The sequence below is a fragment of the Trachypithecus francoisi genome, unplaced genomic scaffold, assembly GCF_009764315.1.
Source record: "Trachypithecus francoisi isolate TF-2019V2 unplaced genomic scaffold, Tfra_2.0 Lachesis_group12, whole genome shotgun sequence".
Lineage (NCBI taxonomy): Eukaryota > Metazoa > Chordata > Mammalia > Primates > Cercopithecidae > Trachypithecus > Trachypithecus francoisi.
The window spans coordinates 100,016,552-100,038,977 of NW_022681457.1; the positions used below are offsets into that span (position 1 = coordinate 100,016,552).

The following is a 22,426-nucleotide window of genomic DNA, read 5'->3' on the forward strand; positions in this document are numbered from 1 at the left end:
ACCGCCGCCCAGCCCTGTGGTTCCGCGGGCGAAGCGCTTCCTCTAGCTGCCGGTGGCGGGCCGAGAACCAGGGGCGTGCAGAAGTGCCAGCGCCGAGGCCCACGCACGACCTGACCTCGCGTGGACTTTGGCTGGCTCCGTCACACCCATACCGCTGGCACCTCCCACCCCACCCCGGGTGCGAGCGGGTCCCTGCCCTGCCCCGCCCCGCCGGGGGAGGCGCGGAGGTGTCGGGGCGCGGAGGTGTCGGGGCGCAGCGGCGCCGGGGAGCGTCCGTTCGACACCGGAAGGAGGGAAGGAGGCCGGAGGCGCCTTCGCAGCGCGCAGCAGCCCTGACAGATCTGATAAAGAGGAAGGAAGCCGACAACGCTGCAGATCGGGTCTGGCAGCTCCCCAAACTAACGAGGTCCTGCAGCTGTCCCAGCCCTGCTTGCAGAAGTGGCGCCGAAAGGAGGGGAACCGCGGCCCCTGCTGGCCACTTCGGCAGGAAGGCGAGCAGGGGCTTTAGGGACAAGGCCAGCTGGTGCCTCTTGCAGCAGGAGGTGGGGGATGCAGGACTCCTCTGGGCCAGGGACCTCTACCTCCTGCTTGGTGCGAGAGACCTGCCCCACAGGACAAACCAAATGCGCTCTTGGCCGGGCGCGGTAGCTCACGACTGCAATCCCAACACTTTCGGAGGCTGAGACAGGAGGATTGCTTGAGGCCAGGGGCTTGACACCAGCCTGGGCAACACAGACAGAATCCCGTCTCTACTGTTTTTTTCTTTTTAAAACATTCCAGCTGGACCTCTGCTTACCTGGCAACCAATTACCTTAGTTGTCAGGGGCCAGGGAGCCAAGTCCACTCTTTCAAGGAGGAAAGCAGACACACTTTTAAAGACTGCTGAGCGCTATCTGCGTATTGTTATATTGCCTAACTTTGTCGTTTACTAGCTGTGGGATTTTGAACAAGTTTCTTATTTAGAGACAGGATCTTGCTTTGTTGCCCAGGCTGGAGTGCAATGGCACCATCATAGTCCACTGCAACCTCGAACTCCTGGGCTCAAGTGATCCTCCTGCCCCAGCCTCCCATGTAGCTAGGACTAGAGGCTCTCACCACCATACTCCGTTTTTTTTTTTTTTTTTTTTTTTTTTTTTGTAGACACAAGGTCCTGCTGTTTCCCAGGCTCTTGAGCAAGTTTCTTAATCTCCACATACCTCAGCTCATCCATAAAATGGGAATAGTCTCTATCTCATAGGATTGTTAAAGAGACTAACATGTAAGGTGTTTAGAATAGTTCCTGGTATATAATAAGTACGTGTGTTCAATTTAAAAATTTAGATTTTCACGCAGGATGTGGTGGCTCACACCTGTAATCCCAGCACTGTGGGAGGCCAAGGCAGGTGGATCACTTGAGGTCAGGAGTTAGAGACCAACCTGGCCAATAGGTTACAGTTTTTGTATTTGTAAAAATACAAAAATTAGACGGGCATGGTGGCGGGCGCCTGTAATCCCAGCTAGTAGCGAGGCTGAGGCAGGAAAATCACTTGGACCTGGGAGGCAGAGACTGCAGTGAGCCAAGATCATGCCATTGCACTCCAGCCTGGGCAGCAGAGTGAGACGCTGTCAAAAAAAAAAAAAAAAATCAGCGTGGGTTGTAGGCTACTGTAAGTAGTTCCTTATTCTAGGGATTTTCTTGGTATCTTTCAACTATTGATTTCTAGTTTAATTCCACTGTGGTCAGAAAACGTATTTTGTATTTCATTCCTTTGAAATTTGTTGAGGCTTGTTTTATGGGTCGGCATATGGTCTATTTCACTAAAAGTTCCACATACACTTGAAAAGAATGTACATTCCGCAGTTGTTGGATATAGGGTTCCGTATGCATCCATTAGGTCAAGTGGTTGTGTTATTCTCTCTTCTGCTATTCCTATGTGTGTACATGTGTATGTGCACACGCACGTGTTTTCCTCCTTGTTCTATCAGTTACTGAGAATTATGTTAAGAATCCCCAATTATGAGGGGGAATTTGTCCTCATAATTGGAGACTATTTCTCTTTGAGCTTAGTCAATTTTTATTTTATTTAAAGGTGTTATTAGATACACAGAAATTTAGGACTGTTACATTTTCATAGTGAATAAATTGTTCATGATTATCAATATCCTCTATTGTAAAACATCCTTCTTCATTTCCAGTAACACTTCTTGCCTCAAAACCTACTTTGTATGATAGTCACATCTTTTCATTTACTGTGTCAATGAATTAACGATTCCATTCTTTAATTTCACCCTTCTGAGCCCATATATTTGTCTCCTGCAAATAGCATATATTGGGTTTTGATTTTTTTATCCAGTTTGACACTTACCATTGTTCAACCCATTCACATTTCATACATTTACCAACACTGTTGGATTCACAGTTAGCCTTCTGCTATTTGTCCTATCTGTCCTGTCTTTTGTGCATCTGGTCCTCTTGTCCTTTCTTTTTTAAAACTGCCATTTTCTCCTTGAGTCTTGGATTTTTACTTATTCTTGTAGTTCTTTTAGTAAGTTACCCTAGAAATTCTGATATTTATCCGTGATTATCATTTTCTTAAATTGGTACTTTTACCACTTCCCAAATAATGTAAGAATCTTACAAGTACTTAACTCCACTTACCTTCCTTCCATCACTATTGTTATTTATTTTTTGTAATTTTAGTAGAGTCAGTTTCATCATGTTGGCCAGGCTGCTCTCAAACTCCTGACCTCAGGTGATTCTGCCTGCCTTGGCCTCCCAAAGTGCTGGGATTTGAGCCACTGCACCTGGCCTATTTTGGTGTTTTAATAGGTTTTTATGGTTGTTGCAGCAGTAGTATTGTGTTGCTGTGACCTATATCCTACCCATCAATAACTGTAAGTTTTTAGTAAGTCTTGGTATCTTGTCAGACAAGTTCTCTTTCCCCATCTTCAAATATATGTTGGCTATTTGGGGGCATGACTCTTCCATATGAATTTTTGAATCAGTTTATCTAGTTTCCAAAAACACCTGTTAGGATCTTGTTGGAAATTATATTTATAAATAGTCAGAATTTAAATTTTCATGCTTTTGAGCTCTCCATCCATGAATATGGTATGCCTATCCATTGAACAAATTTCTGTTAGGCCTTTCAATAATGTCTTGTACTTTTCTCCATAAAGAATTGCACTTAAAAAGATATACAAGGTCTTGCTGTTACCCAGGCTGGAGTACAGTGGCACAATCATAGTTCACTGCAGCCTCAAACTTCTGGGCTCAAGAGATCCTCCTTCCCTAGCCTCCCGAGTAGGTAGGACTACACACTCATGCTACCACAGTTGGCTTTTTTTTCCCCCCCCGTAGAGACAAGGTCTTGCTGTGTTGCCCAGACTGGTCTTGAACTCCTGGCCTCATGTAATCCTCCCACCCTGGCCTCCCTAAGTGCTGGGATTACAGGTATGAGCCACCATGCTTGGCTAGGAATTGCACAGTTTGATTTGATCCTCTATCACTTAGGATCTTTATTCTTTTTTTAAAGCACTTTGTTTATTAGAATAGGTAATATATTTACCAATTTCTAAAAACTTAAAAGTATACCTTGATAATTTCCCACCTATTTACCTCAGGCACCCAATTCTCTTCCAGAAAAAAACAATGTTACCAATTTCTCTATTGGCTTTCAATGTAGTTACCATTTGTATATAGTAGTTACATTAAATTTTGTTCCTCAATCTTGCAACTAGAAATCCAGCTGAATTATTTTTAGTATTTGTAAGTTATTTTGGATTTTATACACACACACACACCATCACCATCATCATTACCTGCCAAGGGCAGTCATTTTGTTGCTTCTTTTCCATTCCTTATTCCTTTCACTGATGTTACTGCATTGGCTAGGATATCTCTAAATAAAGTAGCTGTGAAAGTAGCTGGATAGTAGCTGTGATAGAGGGCAACCTTGTCTTATTCTTGACTTTAACGAGCTAGCTTCTATTTCATTTGCTATAGGTTCTCAATAAAAGTCTTTATCAGGTTAAAAAAAAAGGTACCTATTTTGCTAAGAATGAGTAACATGAATATTTTAATCAAGTTATTTTCTGTACCTATTGAAATGATCCTATGGTTTTTTTTTCCTTTAACCTATTAAATGTGCTGAATCACCCATAGAAAAAAAGTAGTCTCAAAACACTTTTACCCCAAGTTGTTTATTTTCATGGGGGGGGGGGGGGGGGGGGGGGGAAGAATCCTTTATGATAGTGAAAATATACTTTATTTTTAATACCATAGCTGCCAGCAATATACTGGTGTTGATGTTCCAAAGAGAAAAGAAAATACATGCATCCTATAATAAGCTTTCATTTGCCTGTTCAAGAAATTCTAAAGAAAATACTCCAATCTGTTCAACATGATGGCTTGAGGAGTTGAAATTTTTCCATGATAAAAATATAATTTATGTGGCCCAAACCTTGACTATTTATAAAGGATGGAGTTTTTTAAAGCCCACATATATCAATAATGAATGCTCCCCTCTCTTTGAATTAAATGCTTAATTCAAATTAATGCAAGAAATTGGTGAATCATTAAATGATGAAATTTGTATCAAAATGTTCATGAAAAAATACATTTCTATTTCCTCTACATTTTTACTTTGTAGTTATTTTCTAAATGGGTTTAAGTACACAGAAATAAATGCTATCTACATGCAACTCTGGAGAGATTCAAAACACAACAAAAGTAAAGTTAACACACCTAAATCCTAGAGTTGATTCACTTAGTGTAAGAATAAATGTCAGAAATCTCTTAATTGTATACAGATTGCTCAAGGATTTAAAGATAAATTGTGAAAGCCAAAATTACCAAGAAATAAAATCTTATTTGAATTATATCATAAAAGTTAACAGTCCTAGTAAAAGACAACAGAACTGTACAGAATATCTGCATCTACATCAAAAAAAAAAGGGAAGTTTTATTAGCTAGAATAGAGAGCTTTCCAACTGTTGAATACAAAAATTTCTCAGAATGTCTTGGAAAACAGATCCATTCAGACTCCAATCTCCTCACTGAAGTAAAACACAAAAGGTGTTTAAATGAAGGGGAATGGATTCATTCGTTGTAAAAAAAATCAGATTTTCCCATTATGTCAATTCATATACTGCATGACCTGTCTACTATGAAAACTTTTATGTGCCAAATTTCTCAAGATTTTAAACTATGCTCTTTCCACAAACATACAATGGAGTTACAGCATGTTGCTGGATCGTCCTTTTTACTAGCTAGCTTTTGTCCATTTACCAATTTCCATTTCATTTGACTAACTTCCCTGATAAAGTGGTATCTGTCTTTCTACAGAGAAAAATAATTCTGTCTTCATCAAAATCACAATAGACATGCCTTCCTCAACATTTAGAGGGATGGCCAAGTGTAATCACTGGGTTAATAAAAACAGGAGAATATCCAAAATGAAAATATTTGAGTTTCAAAATGAATTTTCATCACCGTATTTTGAAGAATGGAGCTCTTTCTTCTGTTAGCCCTCCACCCTGCACCACTCGGTCCACCACGCACTGGAAAGAACAAACCTTACTGCTCTTGAATCTTTTTTATACTTTAAGCTATGAGGCAAGGTTCAGTATCACCAGAATGAATGCCAAGTTGCCACTATTTAAAAAGTAGGTGAAGAGTGATAATGCCTGCCTGTGTACTGGTGCAGATGGGACACTTTCACCCACTAAAACCACTGCAAAATAATTTCTCAATAGATAACTGACTAGTGCTTCTTCCTTGAACCAGATAAATCATACAATATTTAATTACCAAAAACAAAAAAAAAAAACAAAAAAAAAACAAAGCAGGTACTCAAACTTTTGATAAGCAATAAAGAGTTTTAAGAAAGGTATGGTAAAGAATCTCCCTAAGCCAAATGGATACGACATGGAGATTTTCTTATCTTTCATACTAAGCTAATTAATGATAGGTTCAAAAAATGCAGGACACTTATAAAAAGCTGCTTCCATAAAGCCAGTGCTTACTAAATGTTAGCATATCAAAGTGGGAGAAACACTGCCCTTTTAAAGCAATAAACTTAAAATTTCAAGAAACAGCCTATGAGAAATAGCACTTCCTATACAAATTAGGTATAAAAAAATTACCAAAAATGTATTATAGTCACAATCACAGTCTTTGGAGTAGTACTTAGAAAGTCTGGTTTTGTTTTTGTCTTTTAAAAAAGAGTAAACACATGGCAAAGTTTTATTTTCGGCAAGTTCATCCTCCCTTGTTAGAGCACAAATAATTCCTGGTTTAGGACTTCAATTTTAAAAAACCCCGAAAAACAAAACAAAAACATGCAGAGTGCTATTCCTCAACATGGCTACTGGAAAATTTAACTCCAGGAAGTGCAATGAGTGAGATCAGGCAAAACTACAGTAAAGACACACTCACCGTAACTATAACTTAGTCCCAGAGGAATGAACAATCCTCTATACAAGGTAAATGGGGTGAACTGAGAAAGTTGGTGACCTGTGTTTTATCTTTTTTTTATATAGGATGGATAATGCATTCTTTAGGTCATCTACATTAAATGTACTTTAGAAATAAAAATTCACTTGATATTTTGACAAATCAGCCCTTCATTCCTTAGGTTAATTTCTGTGTTAATTTTTACATTACTAATCATTGTACTGCTATAGCTAAATCAACTAAAAATCAGTTTATGTAGTGTTGCTCAAAAGATGTACAAATAGCAAGCTCTATGATTACCTAAAAACAAGCTTTTTAAAATAAAGAAAGCAATAATGTTCCAAATGAATGGCACAGGGCAAAACACATGTAACCAAACATATTTAGACAGAGTATCAGGTGCCCAGCAATTTCTCTTATAAAGATAAAATGCTTGAGGAAGGTCTTGAGAAAACCTTCACTCCCTCTAAACTTTTAGCTTCTACATGGTGTCAGATGTTACAATTGGTATGAAGGATAAATACTTTTAGGCAAAAGTAAAAATCTATCTACAAAGCAATATAGCAAAATCTGTAGTGACTTTTGTAGAAAGCTCTCTTCTCTGGTGGTAATAGTCGTTAGTACATATCCAGGATAGACTAAATTGAAACAGTATTTCTGATACAGTAGCAATCCTTTCATATACTTTTACTAAATATTACAAAATTCCAAAAAATACATAAATATTCCTTGTACCATGCATTATGCACCAGTTTGGGGCTGCCTGATAAAGTCGTGGCCACTATTTTAACAATTAAACATTGCACCTCAAAAGTTCTGCCATCTATACACAGTGAATGGACACAGCGGTGAGCGCTCCTGAGAGATGGCAAGCTACCTCTAAAGTGAAGAGTGTGTGGTGGAGTGTCTCCAAATTAAAGACAGGGAACCCGGGTAGGGGAGGTAGGCAGGGTAAAAGGATTTTAAAATAATACTGCTTCGGAGTGTATATTTTAAGATAACTACTATACCTTGTCTATCCTTGATCCTAATCTTTAATAACTGCATGTTCGTGCAAAATACAATTTCTGCTCTATAAGAAGGAGTAGCCTGTTAGGGAAAGCATATTCTTAGGGGAAGACATGAAGACATCACTTTTATAAACGCGATTTTACTTGGTGAGTCTTTTGGCTACATCACTATATGCTATTTCAACCTCCTTATCACTGGGACAGGTATTGGTGAACTCATCCCTACTGTATGCATTAGTTAGGTATCTCCAGATGCCAGTCATGTCTTTTGGAATATCAAAGTTGCGATATTTTTTGGCCACCACCTGAAATACAAAGAGATCAAAAGTCAACAGACTTATTTTCTATGTCTTGTAAGCTAGACACATCTCTGATTTGGGAGCAAATAATTACATCATTCTAACCAGTTTTAAATAATGACCAAGACTGCAAGCTACACCAGGGATTTAGAAGTGTGACACTGACTGCAAATAACTGCCTTGGACACCCAGAAAGATAGCCGAGTATAATCACTGGAAAATACTTCACAACACACATACACTATTTTAGATCTGTTTTTGTTATCTTAGGTCTTTATTTACAACTAGTGCTTATTATTATTCTATTTAACAATGTGCTCAGCCCAGTGTCTCATATAATAAATGCTCAGTACTTTTTGCCTTGAATAGAGAAAGCCAGGTGTGATCACAGAACAGAATTTGACAACAGAAGTCAGTGTGGCAAACTCCAATTCAAAGTCATGCATGATATCTTTGAATTTTTAGGCAGTCACAGAAAAAAAAAAATTCATCTTTCTTATATTCCTCAATTTTAAGACATAATTTTCCATTTAACTAACTCTAGGGTGTTTCAACTATTGCCTAAACAGCATTGAGTTAAACAACTAGTCATATAAGATCAGAAATGTCTTGAGCACAAAGGAAATGCCATGTTAGTAAATACAATACAAGGCAATGGCAATGCGACATCACCCCCTCAGACCTACCTTGACAATATGCAGTTTGGGCAGCAGGTTGCAATCAGCTAATGTCATTTCATTGCCATCCAGAAATTTACGTGTAGAAAACTTAATGTCCTCCATACTATTTTCATCAATTTCATCAGGGAGAGGAGAATTCAGATATTCATCTAGTTTCTGCAGGGTTTTCAGGAGACCCCTCTCCAATGCTTGGGGGGAAAAAAAAGGAAAAAGGTGAGAATACTGTAAGAAGGAAAACCACTCAAGCCCGCATGTAGAAGCATGACTCTTTGAGTCAGTAACTGTTTAAAAATGTTTACTCTGACACAAGGTACTGAGAACAATAGAGACAAGGCCCCTGCTCTCCTAGAGCTTAATTATGTGACAGGGTGGGGATGAAACAAGTTTGTTCAGGTAAAAGTATAAATAAGCATAATAATGTCAAACAGTGGTGTTTGTAAAAAGTTGCTAACAACTGGCCGGGCGCAGTGGCTCACGCCTATAATCCCAGCACTTTGGGAGGCCGAGGCAGGCGGACCACGAGATTAGGAGATCAAGACCATCCTGGCTAACATAGTGAAACCCAGTCTCTACTAAAAATACAAAAAATTAGCCAGGTGTGGTGGCAGGTGCCTGTAGTCCCAGCTACTCGGGAGACTGAGGCAGGAGAATGGCATGAACCCGGGAGGCAGAGCTTGCAGTGAGCCAAGATAGGACCACTGCACTCCAGCCTGGGTGACAGAGCGAGAATCCGTCTCAAAAAAAAAAACTTGCTAACAACTACATGTCCCACACATGAACACAAATGCTCCAACATATTTGACATTTAAACTGGAAAAATGGATGAGAAAAGGCAAGCACATTAATTCAAATCTAGGGATTAAAAAATCTTAGAGACAGATTATTGCCCTCATTTTTAATTCCTGCTCCCCCAGGAATATTTTGGTTTATCAGCAAGAAATGTGTTAAGAAATACCAATTAAGGCCGGGCGCGGTGGCTCAAGCCTGTAATCCCAGCACTTTGGGAGGCCGAGATGGGCGGATCACGAGGTCAGGAGATCGAGACCATCCTGGCTAACACGGTGAAACCCCGTCTCTACTAAAAATACAAAAAACTAGCCGGGCGAGGTGGCGGGCGCCTGTAGTCCCAGCTACTCGGCAGGCTGAGGCAGGAGAATGGCGTAAACCCGGGAGGCGGAGCTTGCAGTGAGCTGAGATCCGGCCACTGCACTCCAGCCTGGGCGACAGAGCGAGACTCCGTCTAAAAAAAAATAAATAAATAAATAAATACCAATTCAAACAATCCAAACAGAAAACCTGGGATTTTCAAAACTGTCTTATAATTCACAGGAAGCCAAGAATAGCACTATCTTACACAAAAAACACAAAGGTCAAAGAGTTCAAATTTTCAATACTGAACTGGGAGCCTCTTTAACCAAATGGATTAAGATGCTCTGATTGTCATGATTCAGATTGTCATGATTCTGATTGTCAAGATTCAGAAGAAAGGATAATAGAAGATCTGTCTGTTGTTATTCCGTATTTTTGATGGCATTCACTAACATGGGACAGAGCACCATTGTATATCTGGAAAGTCAAGGTTAGTGGCCTTCAGCAGAAAGGGGGTGGGAATGTCATTAAAAATATGGAGTAACAACAGACAGACCTTCTATTATCCTTTCTTATCCTTTACTTCCAATCCACCTTCCCCCTCACTCTCAGAATAGATGAACTTACACAGATGACTGTGGTAACTGGTCACAAAAGAAAGTTAAATATCATGAGGCGGCAAACCATGTAGTTTTGTAGTTTTAAGTCTGAATTCAGTTGTGTCCTTTAAGGAAAAAGGTAAAGGCTTACATGCTGCGTCTTAAGATATTTTACCAGCAATGTACATATGTCCTAACCCCGAACCTCTTCTTCCAAATTGCAGCCACCCACTCAGCCTTTGGTCCCTTCATGGTAGTCCAGGTAACACATGGTAGTCTTAGTTAGGTAAGGGGTTACAGGCATAAAAAGGAATGAATAGATTTTAGGAGATAAAAACTAACAGAGTTCAGAAACCAAAGTGAATATGGAGAAAGGGGGAAAGATGCATTCGACAAAATATAATTGAGCCCCTACTACATGCCAAGTCTTATTCTAAGGATTGTTAAATTCACTGTTGAATAAAGCATAATAGTTTCCTATCCTCAGAGAGTTTAGATCTTGGGGACAGAGGGTAGTATAGAGATGCTGGTCAAGAAAGTAAAGACTCCCAGGGTGAATGCTGGTGTCATTACTGAACCATTTACCTTCCCAAGGAGAAGCAGATTTAGGGGCTATGGAGATGAGTTCAGTTAACATGCTGAGTTTGAGGTGCCTGTAAGACATGTAAATAGAGATGTCCAACAGACAGACAAATACGCTTTCAAGTGTCACAAACTAAGCTGGAGTAATGTGTTTAGAAGTTATGAGAACATAAATGAACACTGAAACCATGGAGTAAAGGAGAAGTAGAAGGCCTAGAGAAAGCCCTAAGGAACATCATTTAAAGGATAGGTAGGAGGAAGAGCCTGTGGAGAAGACGGAGTTTCACCATGTTAGCCAGGCTAATCTCGAACTCCTGACCTGAAGTGATCCGCCTGCCCTCGTCCTCCCAAAGTGCTGGGATTACAGGCGTGAGTCACTGCAACCAGTCAGATTTTTGAATTTTTAAACAATCTTCCATTCCGGAGAAACCCAACGTGGTTGTATTGCCTTTTGTTATGTTGCTGGATTTGGCATAGTTTGTTTCAGACTTTTGTATCTATATTTGAGAAAGATTGGCTTGAAATTGTCCTTTCTTTTGATGTTCTTATATGATTTTGGTATCAAGGCTCCCTGCCCTCAAAAAGCAAGTTAGAAAGTATTCCCTTTTTGTTCCCTGGAAAGGTATATGCAAGTATGACCTTCCTTCCTCCAATGCTTGGAAGAGTTCAACAGTGAAGCCATCTGGATCTGGAGTTTTCTTTTTAATTATAAGAAATTTAAATGATATAAGAATATTCACATACTTAATTCCTCCTTGTGTCAGTTTTGTTACACTGTACTTTCTGTAAATTTCTCCAGTGTTTTCAAAATTATAAGCATAAATTTTTTCATAATATCCTCCAAAAATCACTTTAATGGAACATCTGTAGCAATCCTCCTTTTCATTCCTAATATTGGTTTTTGCTGTCTTCTCTCATTTTTCTTGATTTTCCTTGTCAAGGACTTATCCATTTTTTGTTAGACTTTTCAAAGAACTAGCTTTTAGCTTCCTTGTTCAATGTCATGTTTGTTTTCTACTTCCTTATATTCTGTTCTTTAGTATTTCTGATTTTTACTTCACCAATATTGAGCTCTCTTCTTTTCTAATATAGGCTTTTGAAACTATACAATTCCCTCTAAGCATGGTTTGAGCCATATCTCACAAATGTAGACATTCTGTATTTTCATCCCTTTATTCTTTTTCAATCTGTGGATTATTCAGAAATATACTAGTTAATTTTCAAACATGTAGAAACTTTCTAGCTGTAGCTTTTGTTTTTTCATTTTTGAGACAAGGTTTCACTCCTGTCACCCAGTCTGGGGTGCAATGGCACACTCTCGGCTCACTGCGACCTCCGTCTCCTGGGCTCAAGTGATCCTCCCACCTCAGCCTCCTGAGTAGCTGGGACTATAGGCACATGCCACTGCACCTGTCAACTTTTTGTATTTTTTGTAGACAGAGGGTTTAGCTATGTTGCCGAAGTTAGTCTTGAACTCCTGAGCTCAAGTGATTTGCCCACCTCAGCCTGCCAAAGTGCTGGGATTACAGCCATGAGCCACTGTGCCCGGTTCTAGCTGTACTTTTGTTATTGATAGCTATCATATTTTCTTTGATTGAGAAACATTCCACATGTTTTCAATTTTTTGGAACAATTTTTAGCTTTGTTTTATGGCCCAGCTTTGCCATCAATTTTGTTCCATGTGCATTTGAAAAACAAAAGTATATTCTGAAGTACAGTGAGATATGTATATACATATATGAGATTAAATTTGTTCACTATATTGTTCAATTTTGTCTTCTCATTGTTTTCCTTTTGCGATTGGTTCTAACAGTTACTAAGAAGGTAAGTTAAGATCCCCACTGTGACTGCGGATTAGTCTCTCTCTCTTAGTTCTGTCAGTTTGGCTTTTATTTTCAGGCCAGTTATTTGGTAACACAAGTTTAGAATTATTTTATCTTCCTGGTAGATTAACCTTTTTAAATCAGTCTGGAACACGTTTCATTATCTCATAACGCATCTTTCCTTAAAGTCTACTTCATCCAATGTCAGTGTGGCTTTGTCGGCTTTCTTTAGGTTAGTATTCACACTATTGCATTTTTAGCTTTCCTGGATCCACATTTCATTTATGTATGTGTTTCAGATAGATAGAGAGACAGATAGATAGATAGAGCCTTGCACATAAGCAACATTGTTTTTTATCCAGTTGGTAAACTTTGTTTTTTCTTTGGAATATTTAAATAATGTATATTCAATGTCATTACTAAAAACTCTGGTTTAAATCTGCCATATACTTCTTACTTGTCCACCTGTTCTGTGTTCTTTTCTTCTCTCCTACCTTCCTATGGATTACATTTTTAAAAAGTATCCCTCTATTTCTACCTCTATTAGCTTAATATACATCCTTTTCTAGTTTTTGTTTCCTTGACTCATTAAAGTTTAATTATAACTGTTGCCACTTCCAGGATAATGCAAAGACCTTAGAACTCCATTAACCTCCTTTCTGTCCTATATGCTACTATTGTTATGTATTTAATTATACTTTTTAAAAATTAATTAGTTTATTTATTTATTTATAGACAGAGTCTCACACTCTGTTGCCCAGGCTGGAGTACAGTGGTGCAATCTCAGCTCATTGCAACCTCCGCCTCCTGGTTTCAAGTGAATCTCCCACCTCAGCCTCCTGAGTAGCTGGGATTACAGGTGTGCGCCACCACGCCTGGCTGATTTTTGTATTTTTAGTAGAGATGGAGTTATGCCATGTTGGTTAGGCTGGTCTTGAACTCCTGGCTTCAAGCGATTCACCTGCCTTGGCCTCCCCAAGTGCTGGGATTACAGGCGTGAGCCACCATGCCTGACCCGGCAATATTTTTCACTTAGGTAAATATCAAACAAATTAGGATGTGTTACCTAAGTGATAAGTGACAAGGTCAAAGATCTACCCACTTTATTATTAAACGATAATGCTAGCCATAGTCATGATCAAGTTAGCTTATTTCTTAGAGGAAACATAACCAGCAGAGGGCACTGGAACCCAGTAAAATGAAGTTGAGACATCAGCAGAGCTCAGCTGAAACTACAGAAGTGACAAGCCACTTAAAAGATCAAAAACACAAAACAATAAACATAAACTTTTATCAATTACATTCAGGCCAGCATAATGCATATAGTTAGCTGAAATGTAGTTTATAAATTAACAAGAGAATACAATGTGAGAAACAGCTAGGTCAGTAAGAATTCCAGGAAATGATGAAACACTTTTTATGGTTATATTTAAAAGGAAAAGAGAAAAAGGAGAGAGCAGAATCTCAAGGTTGTAAAACAAGATTTAATATGCTTTTTATTAAAGGCAGTGAATGCATGGCCGGGCACGGTGGTTCACACCTGTAATCTCAGTACTTTGGGAAGCCAAGGCAGGTAGATCATCTGAGGTCAGCAGTTCAAGACCTGCCTGGCCAACATGATGAGACCTCGTATCTACTAAAAATACAAAACTTAGCCAGGCATGGTGGTGTACACTTATAGTCCCCGCTACTCAGAAGGCTGAGGCAGGAGAATCACCTGAACCCGGGAAGTGGAGGTTGCAGTGAGCCGAGATGCCAGTGCACTCCAGCCTGGGCGACAGAGCAAGACTCTCTCTTAAACAAAATAAACAAAAAACCACAACAAAAAAGCAGTGAATGCAGAACAAGAACATATTAGAGTACAAGGACTAGTTCTTTGACCAGATTACAATGAATAGAATCAGTCCGTGGGGAAGATAATGTTGCCTGAATTCAAACGTTGAATTATTGTCTCAAATGCTATTTGAGTGTTTTGACAAGTTTTTGAGCAAATGTTTAACCTTGGACCTGCCCTAAATTAATGTTTTTCCTGAATTATATATATATAAATAAAATATCCTAAATTTACAAGGTTTATAACACATAGTATTCCTCAGTGCAAGGCACAGTTGTTCATGCCTGTCATCTCAGCACTTTGGGAGGCCAAGCTGGGTGGACTGCTTGAGTCGAGGGGGTCAAGACCAGCCTGGGAAATGTGACGAAACCTTGTCTCATTTAAATACATTTTAAAAAGTCTAGCATAACATTACAATGACTGTTTTTTCTATAATTCTGGACTTAGCAAAGCACTTTTGATGAAGTCGAATTGCTATACCTGATTAGAGTGTTAGTAATTTTTCATAGTTAAGAATGTCATAACAAAGGTTTATTAATGAAAACAAAGAATGATGAATTACTTTGATACAATTATATTTATCAACATAAGGTATGACCAATAAAACAAATACAAACAGAGCTATCAAAAAAGTACTAAATAGCACCATTCAATAAACACAATACAGTTTTCAAGACTAATCACAAAGGAGTATGTAAAGATAAAGAAAATACCAAAATTAACCACTAGAAAGCAGTAGCAAGCCATCACAAAGTAGCTCCCTGTCGGTAGATAGTAAGTAGCACTATTATTCTCCAATACCCCTGATGTAGTAATGCTGGTATCTCTAAGAAGCTATTTCAAAAGCTCTCAAAACATTATTAAGTGCAACAGAGCAACACAATCAGTTTAAAATTAATTATGAAAGTCAAAACACCCTTTTTTGTCTAAGAGAACACAGTAAAATTAGAAAGATTAACACACACCAGGGTCCAAAGTGTAGGGAAATGAATACTTTCATGTTTGTGGGAATATAAACTGGTATAGACTTTTGGAGAACAATTTGGCAAAATAGAGCAAAATTTAAAATGCACAAACTTCTTGAACTATTTGGAATCTAGCTCAAGGACATTAACCAGCAGTACTGTTTATTATAGTGAAGAAAAAAAAAAAAAACTTGAGACAATCTAGATGTCTATCAACATGGAAATGGCTAAATGAAAATCCATATTATAAAATACAAAGCAGAATTTCTAAAAATAGAGGTAGATCTATATTTTGATATAGTAACCGCATAATGTATGTACATAATACATATTTACAGAAATGTTTGCAAAATTACATAGAAAAAAAGGACACTAAATTGTTGAAGAGGTCATGTAATACGATTAAAGAGGGGCAATTAAGTTTTATTAAATTTATTTCTATACCATTTTAACTTTTTCAGCAAGTATGTATTCTCTGTGTTACATGATTTGCATGAGCAAAATTCAAGGCAGAAAACATTAAATGTAATAAGAGCATTTCTGTTATTGAAAAACAAGATAATATACAATGACTACAACAAAGACTAAAAATTATAAGCACCGACATGGATAAAACTATATTTTCAAGCTACCTACCACAGTCTTAATAAAGGGTAACCTTATACAGACAAGTTTTAAGCCTAAGTTACACATCAATGGAAAACAGAAAGAGGTAATGGGTATTTAAAGATAATTTAATATACAGTGCAGGCTTACTGCTACAATAATGCACAACCATCCTCTGACTTACAACACTTTTCCAGAGAGAAAGGCAGGAGTTGTGGGGAGAGGAGAAGGGAGGAGAAGGATCCTGAATAAAAAGGAACTAATCAGGACCTCTAGATTCCTTGCCTCCATCTAAAAATAGGAATTTGGACATCATGAAATACGCCTCAGAGTACATTCAACAACACTAAGTTCACTACTCTCTTATGAGTATTATAAATACCAATGACTACTTACAGTTGGGACCTTGGCCAATTACATAAATTAATACCATCACAGAACTTTAAAAAATGTAGGAGATCTGGGGACAGGTCATACTTAATACATCCCACAAAAGAAATTACCCATGAACTTCTCTTTGAATGCCTAAATGGTTACATAAACTTTTACTCCCAATCGACTTGAACATCTTACCAAAACAATTATATATGTGTTATCTATCATCAGTGTCTCCCTTTATTCTTTACATTTTACTTGTTTCCTTTGTACTCCGACCTAACCACTGGTCCTTCTGTTTCAGTTTCACTAGCCCAAAACTGTAGCATTCAGGCATCAAATCCCTGACTTAGAATTAAATCCTAAAAGGTTTAAAATTGTCTAAACATATTGGATTTTGAAAATATTTAATAGGTGGTAAAACTAATCAGACTTGTCTACTCTGATTTACACCATGTAAAATGACAAATCCATCTCTGTGTGAATTGTCAGCATTTTGGTGGGGGTTGGGAGAAATAAAAAGGTGAATCACTAATTTCCTAGGATTACTAAAGCCTTCTGATTGCACTAAACAGATGTGGGACCTGCATGCAGCAAACATACATAAGGAGGGCCCATTAAGATCCAAAGTGATCTGAAATATTGTTTTCTAAAGTATCATGGCCTCAACAGGTCCCTGTGGAGAGAAGTTGCTTGGCAACTGGAACTTTTATTTTCCAGTAGGTAATTCAATATAAAGCCTTCTAGATTATGTACCATGTATTATATTATGTTGTTTGTTCTTATTGGTTACAGCATTCTGAGGACAGGAAGAGTAGGTGGCTACTTAAGATAGTAACAAATTGATAGGGAAAAAATAGAATACAAAGTTATACTTAAATGAGTCACTTTCTAACCTTTTTATTCCCCCCCACCCCACCCCATCCTCATCCCTCAAAGCAGAAGCAAACACATTTTATTCCTTTCTCCTCCCCACCAAGTGTCAGAAGAAATTTAACCAAACTCCAACTCCCAAAAAACCACATGGAAAAATACAAACATAACTAAGATTGTTCCAAGAAGTATGCAGCAGGAACATCTGGGTATAAAAGGGTAATTTTATGAAAAGAACAGTTAGCTTGCATGAAGGAAGGGCAGAACAGAAAAGACACTGTCTGTGGAAAGGAGGGGCTCCAACGTAACCACTTACTTAATGTATAAATTGCTTAGACAGAAACATTAGTAAGGGGGGAAAAAAAGCCAATTACTAAAGAAAATTGCTTCCAAACCATGGCAGCTACTGCAATACATTATTAACAGATACAAGCCAGACCTGAGCACTAACATTTTTCCCTTCACTGTAGAAAAACATTTCAGGCAGTATTATTCCAAAAACCAAGAGCAAAAAACATTGGAATTCAATACTATTATTATAAAGTGCTGCAATTTTAAAATTTAGTAATAAAAAAATAGCCTGAATAGCTTGGGAATTTGCCTGCTGAAATAACATAAGGAAATTAGGAAGTATTTCACTTTTTTATAAGATATTTATTCTTGTTTAACTAGCACTGATATTTTCCCCTTTGGTATTCTTGTTCCTTTGCTGACATAAACTTCTCAAAAGAACCCCACTCAAGCTAGGAAACTATCTGAAACTATGGTAAATATTTTTAGGAGCTAGCATTTTTGGTTATTGGGTTACTTTCAAATAAACACTAATGTGTGCTACACAGTTTTCCCCAGAAGAGAAGAACTATGCTTAACAACCCGAAGAGAAGAGAAAATGAAATTACTGAATGCTGTAGTTAAGACAAGGTTCATTGAATGGAACCTCTTGCAAAGAGACCTCCCTACATTATATATCCATTTGGTAAATAAGATAATAAAAATAGTGTCCTTTAATAAATAAAAGAAAATTGTATCTGTACTACCTAAACAATTCTCACCACGAAAACATGACTTGAAAATGAAATTCCAGCTTGAAGATGCGGATAAATTTGGAAGGATAGTATGTCTAATTACCCTCTTAGAGCAACTCCAAAAATTGCTCTTTAAGGGTAATTAGCAAAAACAACAACAACAAAATCCTCAGACTGACATTAGGCTGCAGGCACTCAACAATAAACATTTAGTTTTAATTTAAATTAAGCTCGACCAATCTATGCTAAACCACCACAACCACACAATCCACTGTTTCTGATGCACCATTAATTCTTTGCCTAGCTCCCCTCACAGTAACTTCTCAAAATAATACGAGATCAACTTCATTCAAGAAGCATTTTATCACACACTTAACTATATACTGTGCTACTAGCTAGAAACATGGAAAAACTGCAACATAGGGACTTATTCCAGTTTATCATCCAATTTCTGACCAACCCTGAAATACAGTTTTTATTACTTACGGGAATGGCTGGACTCTAAAGTATTCATTTATAATCACTGTCATAATAACAGCTTGTTGTTGTTTGGGGTTTTTTTTGCAGTGTTAATTTAATTTTTTGTTTTTTACCTTCATTAGCCTCTGGCCTTGAATTCTTGATAAATGCAGAGAATTTGGCAAAGATGTCCATTCCAGCAGTATTTGATTCTGGGTGTTTTGGTGAAAGCTTTAAGTACCTAAACAGAAAAAGTGATACGGATTATAGAGCCTTCAAATATGAATTAGCATAAGTTCTCTCAAACCACCGTGCTAGCAGTTACTAGACGTCTTTTAATAGTTATCACTATAAGAAATACCATCATTTGTTTTCTATGGTATTTTTAAAAAGTGTTTTTTCCTTAGGAGACAAAGCTCTGATGTTTTTGTTCACATATTAATATTCTTGGCAACCACAGGGCATGTGCACTCCACCTCCATCTGATAAATTAGAATGCTGGGGAAACAGTTGACTTGTTCAGAGATTTGTGCCAGGCCAACGGGAGTCTTGGAATGAGATTGCTAGAGCAGTGCTGTCCAAGAGAACTTTCTGTGATGATGGAAATGTTCTCTATCTTCATTGTCCAATACAGTAGCCACTAGTGTCATGTACCTATTTGAATATGAATTTCATTAATCACAAATAAAATTAAAACTTCACTTCCTCAGTTGCACTAGTCACATTTCAAGTGCTCAGTAGTCACCAGATGGCACAGCTCATGCGCCTTCTCAAACAGCAGTGCCAACCAGATCCTTAGTATGCCCTGCACTAAACCAGCCAGAGAACCCCAAAGGCAGGAAAAGCACCTAGGCTGGTCAAGCATCATGATCATCCATAGCAGGTTAAGCACAAAAACAGTAGGAGGCGGCTCAACCGCTTAAAACCTACACCTGGGATTTCCCAAAACCTCCCTTATATTACACATTCCCTAGAATACTTATGAGGGTAGCACTGAACAACAAAAAACTAAGATGTCAGAAAGCACGCTGACAAGTGTTCTACTGTGTTGTCACATTTTTCTACTTTTAGAACAGACATAATACACCAGCTTTCTAAAACACACACACAAATACATTTTTCACATGTTTAGATTCAAAACACACATACTCTGTGTATATTTCTTCTTCAAACTGGAAAATATATGAAAAAGCTCAATTATTCATCTTCCCCTTAGCAGGACTCATGTCAGCCCCAGGAGTCAGGACTAGAAGAATTCAGATTCTTAGCCCCATATTAGGGAAGATTAATCAGCTTGAAGGTCCTGCAAAACGTCACTAGAAAATGGACTTGGGAGCAATAAGACTTTAGAAAAAACCTTACCGTGTACTAATTATTTCAATTCATTTATTTGGACAGATTGTCTTGCTAGCTTTCTTTAAATACGAAGGGGATATAGTTTTCAAAATTTAGTTCAGTTGCAAGTTGTGTTTCAGCTCTTACATTCATGTATCTTCCGTTTACTATTTTGGATCCAGGAAGAGATGTATCTTCTAAGCATTGGGCAGAGTACTATATTGGCAAGGAAGATGTAAAATATCTATGAACACCTATATGCTCAAGATATCTTTCTTTTTAATAGGTCTACCTAGTCTCTAGATAGCTCTCATTTTTTAAGCTTAAAGATTTATCTTATAAACACAATTATTTACATAAAGTTTTTCTATAAAAAATTACAGTGAGTTTCACCTGAATTTAGATATCTATATCTATCTAGACATACATTAACCGCACATCCCCAACTACAGAACCCTTTACCCTCTCCATTTTCTTTGTTTCTGCCTGAGCAGAAACAGTTAATCACAGACCAACCATCCCTGGATTTCCTCTGACTATAAAAACAAGCCTCCAGTTTAAATGTTTGTACTGCTTGTAATACAGGACCATCACTGACTCATTTCAAACAAAAAACAGTGCAGTGAACATAGTGCCTTTTCAATACATCTATATCTTCCTGTAGCCAAGTTGCCCAAATTCTCCTTTTCCCCAACCACTATTTAGCTGTACCTATTTGCACGAATGAAGTAAGCCTCACAGTTCTCAAAATAATTTGCAGGAAAAGGCAGGCTTGAATTACAGGTCATTTATATATTCATCATTCATATATACAGTGTAATTCTTACAACATGCCTTGTTGTCCCTCTGAGATGAATTACTAATTTTGTACGTGTGTGTGTGTGTGTGTGTGTGTGTGTGTGTGTGAGAGAGAGAGAGAGAGAGAGAGAGATAGGGTCTCCCTCTGTCACCCAGGGTGGAGTGCAGTGGCAGGAGCAGCCTCAACCTCCTGGACTCAAGCAATCCTCCCACCTTGGCCTCCTGAGTAGCTGGGACTACAGGCATGTGCCACCACACTTGGCTAGCTTTTTTTATTTTTTGTAGAGATGCAGTTTCACCACGTTGCCCAGGCTAGTGTTGAACTCCTGGGCTCAAGTGATCCTCCTGCCTCAGCCCCCCAAAGTGCTGGGATTATAGGCCTGAGTCACTGCACCCAGCCTGTACTATTAATTTAATGCACAGAATAGTATAGCTATAAGAGAATGTTCACCTCAGATCTCTCATTTAACCTAAAAGGAAATTATGTTCCAGAAAGTTTACACACTTGGCCCCCAAATCACTCAGCTAATTAAAAGTATTGACAAACTAGGCCAGGCACGGTGACTCACGCCGGTAATCCCAGCACTTTGGGAGGCCAAGGCGGGTGGATCAATTGAAGTCAGGAGCTCAAGACCAGCCTGGCCAACATGGCGAAACCCTGTCTCTACTAAAAATACAAAAATTAGCCAGGCATGGTGGCGGGCACCTGTAATCCCAGCTTCTTGGGAGTCTGAGGCAGAAGAATTGCCTGAGACCAGGAAGCAGAGGTTGCAGTGAGCAGAGATCGCGCCACTGCACTCAGCCCGGGCGACAAAGCGAGACTCCGTCTCAAAAAAAAAGTATTGACAAACCAAAACTGAAATCTCCTGTCCCCAGGTCTAGTGTTTTTGTTTGTTTGTTTGTTTCTATTACAGATATGATTTTCTCTAAAAGATAAATCAAATTCTAAACCAGTAGGTTCAAAATCAACTTTTTTCCATCTTCCCCAAACTTTACATTGTAATTTATGCATTATTATTAGCTTTAGCAAATAGCTTGATCAAGCAATGGTTTTCCATTATTGTGAGAACTCATTTTAACATCTGGAAAAAGGCAAGTAATAAAAGACTAAGTGTCAATGACAGAATAGACATGAGCACCCAGGGTATTTAGACTTTCAGATTAGTCCTTAATTCTGCTTACATCACAGACTTTCAATAGTAGACTAGCTGGCTGGGCGCAGTGGCTCACGCCTGTAATCCCACCACTTTGGGAGGCCGAGGTGGGCGGATCACAAGGTCAGGAGTTTGAGACCAGCCTGGCCAACAGAGTGAAACCCTGTCTCTACTAAAAGTACAAAAATTAGCCGGGCGTGGTGGCATATACCTGTAGTCAGTCACTCGGGAGGCTGAGGCAGAAGAATTGCTTGAACTCGGGAGGTAGAGGCTGCAGTGAGCCAAGATTGCCCCATTGCATACCTGCCCGGGTGACAATGTGAGACTTTGTCTCAGAAAAAAAAAGAAAAAAAAGGTAGACTAGCTAAGAATGTTTCTATGCTTTTAGGAAAGATCTCAGGCATTTTCTCCTTTCTGGTATAAATGTAAAAATGAAGGCTGACTAACCTTGTAAATTCCTTTTTTGTACGTCTCTCTCTTTTTT

The 22,426-nt window shown here is 38.4% G+C and overlaps 1 protein-coding gene across 1 annotated transcript in view; it reads right to left on the minus strand.

Annotated features, from left to right (window-relative positions):
* Positions 1 to 4,166: 4,166 nt before the first annotated feature.
* Positions 4,167 to 22,426, minus strand: part of CLIC4 (chloride intracellular channel 4) — a 101,386-nt gene continuing 83,126 nt past the window's right edge. Inside the window, exons 4-6 of the mRNA XM_033227770.1 lie at positions 18,790 to 18,896; positions 8,432 to 8,613; positions 4,167 to 7,751 (exon numbers count right to left, since the gene is read on the minus strand). Coding sequence (XP_033083661.1) covers positions 7,587 to 7,751; positions 8,432 to 8,613; positions 18,790 to 18,896 — 454 coding nt within the window. The 3' untranslated portion in view covers positions 4,167 to 7,586. The remainder of the gene's footprint in view (positions 7,752 to 8,431; positions 8,614 to 18,789; positions 18,897 to 22,426) is intronic.